This window comes from Oratosquilla oratoria, chromosome 1, assembly GCF_046742065.1.
Source record: "Oratosquilla oratoria isolate Oo_2021 chromosome 1, ASM4674206v1, whole genome shotgun sequence".
Lineage (NCBI taxonomy): Eukaryota > Metazoa > Arthropoda > Malacostraca > Stomatopoda > Squillidae > Oratosquilla > Oratosquilla oratoria.
The window spans coordinates 131,745,561-131,753,060 of record NC_134777.1 but is presented as its reverse complement, the minus strand read 5'-3'; the positions used below and the strand labels follow the sequence as shown (position 1 = coordinate 131,753,060).

At 39.0% G+C, this 7,500-nt stretch overlaps 1 protein-coding gene across 3 annotated transcripts in view; it reads left to right on the top strand.

Moving 5' to 3' along the window:
* The window catches only part of ChT (choline transporter), a 164,363-nt gene that overhangs the window by 93,333 nt on the left and 63,530 nt on the right, over positions 1-7,500 (top strand). For 2 of the 3 annotated variants that reach the window (XM_076187995.1, XM_076188014.1), the window contains exon 4: positions 444-599. In XM_076187995.1, coding sequence (XP_076044110.1) covers positions 444-599 — 156 coding nt within the window. Of the gene's footprint in view, positions 1-443; positions 600-4,223; positions 4,373-7,500 lie in introns of all 3 variants that reach the window. The other variant, XM_076188004.1, reaches the window with a different exon arrangement.

Below are 7,500 nucleotides of genomic sequence, written 5' to 3'. Positions count from 1 at the left end.
TCCACATATTGCCTGACTCTCATCCTCACTCGCCTCTACCTCAATCTTCCTCCTCCCTTCCTTTCTCCTCCCTTCCCTCCTTCTTTCTTTTCTCCTCCTTTCCTTCTTCCTCCTTTCCTTCCTCCTCCTTTCCCTCCTCCTCCTTTCCCTTCTCCACCTTCAAACCCCGAGAGCTCTTGGTGGCCACGCTGATACTTCTCCAAACACAGCTGCTCCCCTGGCCCCGGTTCCTCCTCCTGTCTTCCTCACTCTCCGACATCTACGCATTATTCTGAATTCCCCATGACCCTCGACCTTCCCCGGCCCCTTCCTCCTCCTCCTCCTCCTCCTTCCTCACTCTCATCCATATCCTAGAAACCAGACCCTTCAGGGTCCCTCCCCTTCCAACACATTGTCCTTCAGTGCCCGCGCGCCACTCACTCTCTCCCTGTATCTCTCCTCAGGTGGTGTGCTCTTTGCCAACAAGATGCGATCCCAGGGCTACGTGACCATGCTGGATCCTTTACAGAACCAATTCGGAGAGCGAATGGGTGGACTCCTCTTCTTGCCAGCTCTCTGCGGCGAGGTCTTCTGGTCGGCTGCCATTCTTGGAGCTCTTGGTAGGTTCTGAAGACTTGAAGGTTCGCCGGTTTAGAATGGTGGGATGCGGTAGGGGTGGAGTATAGTACTAGTATCTACCAACATGAACAAAATATAAAAGAAAGTGGTTGAGACTAGGGTTGGTGTAAGGTGGGTAAGACAGGGCTGCAAAGGATATAAACGTTACAAGTTATAAAGGCTGGTACATGTCGGAGAGCAGGTCTGGTCTTAGGGTGATACATGGCATGACAAGATGACACATATGTGGTAACTGTGGAAAGGTGACACAATAAGAACGAGAAGCAAAAGACGAAACGGGTGATGTGGTGGACTTTAAAACCTTTTCATTAATTACTAAAATTCATAAAAAAAAATTCTGGCTATTGCAATACAATTCAATACATTTGGACAGATTCAACACAAAAGGAACGTCATCTGTACTGAAAAGAGAAACTCACTCATTAACAAGAGCCGAAGTATTACCGAAAATCAAGTCTCATTTTATTCCAGAACCGCTAAACCTCTTCAGTACGAGTCAAATTCTCGAACGCAGTATCGGCAGCCATATGTACGATGCAACACAATACAACACAACATTATAAAATATAAAGTCACTGCTGTATTACTCCCTCTCTTTTACTCTGAATAATAATAAACATAAAACGTGATCAAAGCAGTTCATAGAATCCGTGGGTAACTCATGTACAGCAAATATATATATATATACATATATATATATATATATATATATATATATATATATATATACATATATATATAATCAAGACGCCGAAGCCGGCATCTTCGTATACCCATTCACTCCTCATGACGCCTACGTAGGCGTCGTCGTACCGAAGTGGACGGTGAAGTTAATGTTTCATGATTCTGTTGTATATCTGTAGGTTTACTTCTGAGGTTTGAGGCACGCGGTGTAGCATAAGACATGTGTGTTTAACGTTTGGAATGAGGGGATAAACCTGTGTAAAAAAAAAAAAAAAAAAAAAAAAAAAAAAAGGCCCACAAGAGGGAGAGCTGCATTTGCCATGGGTACAAAACATGAACGTTGTGATTCTTTGCAAGGGAGGCGCGGGGGTTGTTGTTGTTGTGTTATTGTGTTATTACAAAGTACAACCCAAGCTGGCGGTGTTGTTGTGAAATTCAATTTAGCTGGATTGAAGTCAAACTATGTCAGTTTGGCATGTGCTTTCTGATGTCACCCTTATTTTCAATTCTAGGTTTCAATTTTTGGGGGGGAAACTAGAAAAGATTAAATGTTTAGCTCCCCTATTTTTGTTTTTCTGAATATGCAATCGACAGTGATCCATATTCTTTGTTTTGGCCAAAGTACTTAACGAAAACAAAACAAAACAAAACAAAACGAAACTCTTATTGTTTTACCTTCCCACAGAAGCGATGCAATATTTGCAATCAATGTAATATCCATATTCAAATGCATACATTCCCATGCGGTCTATGTCATGTTTACATGCATACAGGATGTAACCCAACTCTAACCAATGTATTCTTTATTTACCAATGTCATTTTTTTGTTTGATTTTGATTTTTTCTTATATGCTCCTCTTCACCGTTTTTTATACCTTTTGTCAGATGTCTGCAGGAAGACTTCTTGGATTACCACCGGAAGATGCCTTCTGAGACTCATTTCTTCATTTTTCTCTCCTCAGATCATGCTAAAGGAATTATCACACTAAGCTATTTTCTTCCCACATCGTACCTCCAACCTCCAATCTCCATTTGAATAACTAGAATATGACCTCGCTTACAGAAATCTAGACTTCTCTTACAACATTCCATTAGTATGTCTAACACTCGTGAAGGTTTACACCTCTTAGTTCATCATTTAGCTTTGCTACATATGACGGAAAGATAACTTGATATTTGCAGATTCGAAAAAAAAAAAAAAAGTCGTTTTTACTCAAACTCTCATCTGTCGGCGCTGGTGAAGCTCGTGGAAGCCTGGAAGCCTGGAAGCCTGGAAGCCCAGTGTGATAGTCCCTTTAGACGGCTTAGTATTAAGATTCCGTTACTTTATATGTTTTCAATCAATGCTCTCAATACTGTGGGTGAAGTGCAGATATAATACTCCTTTGGCGTTCTTTAACCCCCCCCCCCCAAAAAAAAAAAAAATACGGTTATCCTTCCGATATCCGAAGGGATTGAAGTATTCGGCTTTGGGGAGTATTCGAATACGCGAAGAAAAATGACTCCTTCCTCACTCCCAAGTCTCCACTCCGTTACTCCAATGCTATATTTTTAGTTTCGTTCGGATGATGACAAAGTGTCTGTTCGGATATGGGAGGGATTACTATAGTTGAACCGAAAATAGAAAATAAAAATAAAAATGTTTGGAAGAATATCATAAGTGCTTCTATTGCAAATATTTAGAATCTATATTATGTAATTAGACTTTGTCGCGGAGCACGCAAGGTGATTTTATTCGGCTGGGGATAAACTTAGGGCCAGAATCGGATTTTGTTTGTCCAAAAACTCCTTCTGGCCATTGTGCGTCCCGATAGACCAAATAGAACCGTCAGACTTTTGCAAAGCTAAAATCTACGTCAAATCCTGCAGCATTGAGGAGCAATGCGGTATCCTAATGTAATTTCTGTTTTACTAGCAGTCATATGTACATTCTCCCATTTTCTGTGGTAACTAATGATATATTTTTTCTCCTGGGAACGGCTTTACAGATGTTAGTGCCTTTGCTTCTATGAGCTAATTTTCCTCACGATTTGATAAATGTCTGATTTTCTTTATTTTCTTCTCTATGTATGTTTGATAACGCATTTCTCCTTCCAGTTCCCACATACAATCCATTTTCTTATTATTGTCTTCCTATTTTCTTTTGTCACATTTTCACTGCCTCTTCTCTTTCTTTTTCTCTTTATTAAATTATTTATCATTTCATGAAGAACCTATTTACTCAATCTACCCAGTCACTCACTGTTCGTCAAATAACTCTTCCTCCTTTCTCATTATTTACATATTTTCTGTTTTTTTTTTTTTTATAATTTCCCTGTTCTCTGATTTTTATTTCCCCTTACTCTCCTTAACTCGGCTCACATCTTTGTCATTCACTCTCAGCATTCTGCTATATATTTCCCAGCTTCTCTTACCACCCTCCTCCTCATGTCAACCCTTATATATATATATATACATACATATATATATATTTATATATATATGTATATACATATATATATATACTTATATATATCCTTATATATGCATATTTATATATATATATATACATATATATATATATATATATATATATATATATATATATATATATATATATATGTTCAATAAGTGTGAAAATCTGGAGTCTAGGAACCAGACTCAAAGTGGGAGGTTTAATGCCTACACCTTAAACCTCTCCCTTTGAGTCTAGTGTTTACGCTTCTCCCTTCAATATATATATGTATGTAGGTATCTGTCATCTCAACGGAGCTGCCTAGTGTAGGCCTTATGGTCTCTTGCAGTCTCCTTCATGCTTATGTTCATATGTTCTTATATTCAACCTCATCTTCATCCCATCCTCCCGTCACTACTAACTCAACATGTTCTTCTGCTCTCTTTCCTCTTATTTCTCTCCCTTTCTTCTGGAACACGGAACGCAGGCGCCACACTGTCCGTGGTACTTGACATGGATGTCAAAACTGCTGTGATACTGTCAGCCTGTATAGCTGTAGCCTACACCTTATTCGGCGGATTGTATGCCGTGGCATACACAGACGTGGTCCAGTTGGGCTGTATCTTTATAGGATTGGTAAATAAACACAACAAAACACCACCAACTCTTGTGGATCTTAGGGTAGATAAATGTTGTACATAATTGCCGTTGTCTCTGTGAAAGTAATAGTGTTATTACTAAAGTTATGTTGTTATCATAGTTACGGGTTATCAACAAATTTTTGACGTAGATATAGACAATGGAATGCCAACAATTGGTTTGGATGATATATGATTATCTTTCCACCTTAGAATCTGCTTTCCAATGACAATGTTTTTATTTATTTTTTCTTATTGGTTTTGGTTAATCATCCTTGTTCAAAAGATTACAGTTTCGTTTCTGTCCAGGTTATTATTTTTTCAACACCAATGCCTTCATATTTTCTTTGATTACAAAATTGAATAATTCATTTTTCATTTCGGTTTCCAAACACTACTTGTTTTGTAGTTTTGTTGATTTTATTTGGGTTACATTAGTTACTTGGTGTATTTTATTCTCATTACAAGCATCTGTTTCCTTAATTGATTTTTTGTTTCTCACCTCCCCCACCACCACGGTTTTTCTCCTTCAACTGCATCCAAATGAGCACAGAACGTAGTGTCATAGTGGACTGAAACACCAGACTAGAGCATTTGTGGTCGATCAAACACTATAGATTAGTCGACCATCGGACACCCACACCCTTGCCTGGACCCTTTTCTAGACCATCACCCTAACCTCATCTGCTTAGAGGGTCACAGAAGCGCAGAACTGGTGGAAGTGGCTCATATGATTGAGCCGTTGGAGTTCCTAAGACTTCTTCCGGAGTCTGGCCGCTTTCTGTTGAGTTTAAGTCTCGCGACATGCAAAAAGAGACACAGTATCAACTTGTATCCACTCGGAGCGAGTTACACACACACACACACACACACACACACACACACACACACACACACACACACACACACACACACACACACACACACACACACACACACACACACATACATGTATACGTGCATGTATATATATATATATATATATATACATATTTTGGGAGAGTATGTGATAGAAGAAAGCTAAAGATAAATGTGGGTAAAAGTAAGGTGATGAGATGTACAAGGGGTGAAAGTGGCAGTAGACTGGAAGTGAACATTAAGGGAGAGCGACTGGAGGAAGTGGATAGTTTTAGATACTTGGGTGCAAGTGTAGCAGGAAAAGGTGGAGTGAAGGTGGAGGTAGAATGTAGATTGAGGGAAGCGAGTAAATGCCTTGGTGGATTAAAGAGTGTAATGAGGAATAGACATTTGGGAATGGATGCGAAGAGGAGACTGTATGAAGGAGTGATTGTGCCAACAGCACTGTATGGGGCAGAAACGTGGAACATAAGAGAAGAAGAGAGAAGGAGTTTGAATGTGTTTGAGATGAGGTGTCTGAGAAGTATGGTGGGGGTTACTAGGCTGGATAGAGTGAGAAATGAGGAGGTGAGGAGGAGAACAGGGGTGAAAAAGGATTTGGGAGATAGGGTTGATGAAAGAATATTAGGATGGTTTGGACACATGGAAAGAATGAGTGAAGAAAGACTAGTAAAAGAGGTATGGAAGGCAGATGTGGAGGGAGTGAACATGAGGGGACGTCCTAGGATGAGGTGGATGGATGGGGTGAAGGGGGCTTTGGGGAAGAGGGGAATGTCTGTTGAGGAAGGAAGGGAGAGGACGGAAGACAGAGGTGAGTGGAGAATGGTTGTATATGGATGATGTTGTGATTGCATGAGGAGGAATGGGCGGGGGGGGGGGTAGTATGTGTGAGTAAATTTTGACGCAGCCCGAAGGGATTTCTCCCCGTCCTCTCCTTATATGCAAGGGGGGACGGAGAGGGGGGGTCGCCGATTAAATGAAGCGGCCTTGCTGTGGATGTGCTGTGTCTTGCGACACTGCTTCTGACCCAGGGCGGTGGGCAGGGTGCAGGGATGACCCGTCATCCAGGAGGTGCTCAGATGAGAGGGAGGGTGGGAGGGGTGTGGAGTGTATTTAGGGATGAAATGGGTGGGAGTGTTTTTATGCCTTTCCCTTTTTGGCTACCTCCCTTGGAAGGGGGAAAAAGCCTTGGTATATGTATGTATGTATATTTGTACATACATATATATATATATATATATATATATATATATATATATATATATATATATATATATATGTATATATATATATATATATATATATATATATATATATATATATACACATATATATATATTATTGTGACGTATAAATTAAAATCTTTGTCGAAGGGTTACACCATAAAAATCCTAAATGAAATGGAGAGATTATACGCAAAGACAAAAGAAATGAAGGTTTGCGACAGAATATTTTTCTTTTACATCAAAGAGGAATATATATATATATATATATATATATAAATATATATATATATATATATATATATATATATATATATATATATATATATATATATATATGCATGAGAAATCACATAAACTCGTGATTCTAAATATGCGGAAAAACCACCAAGGAAAAAGAAAAACTGATGACCAAGCGCTTTCGTCTATTCAGACATCCTCAGGATGTCTGAATAGACGAAAGCGCTTGGTCATCAGTTTTTCTTTTTCCTTGGTGGTTTTTCCGCATATATATATATATAATATACATATATAATATATATGTATATATATAATATACATATATAATATATATGTATATATATACATGTATATATATATATATACATATATATACATGTATATATATATATACATATATATATATATATATATATACACATATATATATATATACATATATCACGTGCAAGGATAATAAAACATATATTTTCATAAATACAATGGAAGAGACAAAAGGTGTAACTAATTTCAACAGATGTATGTGAAACGCGAGCAAGAGGAATGCACGCGACCATGCGCTCTTACGTTTACATCTCGTGAAGGAAGAAACTAGTATCTTGAATGTGTTGAACTGGGCGGGGATGACGAAATGATCGTCGACAGTCAACCGCGTTCCCTCTCTTTAAGTGTGCGGCCACATTGCGCGCGGTTTGCTGTGAAGGTAGAGGGTAGCGGGATGCCTAGTGGGTCAGAGGTGAGAACAAACGCATGTTATCAAATACGGGTGGCCATACCGGTCGCGGGTAGCGCGTTCCCTCCAAGC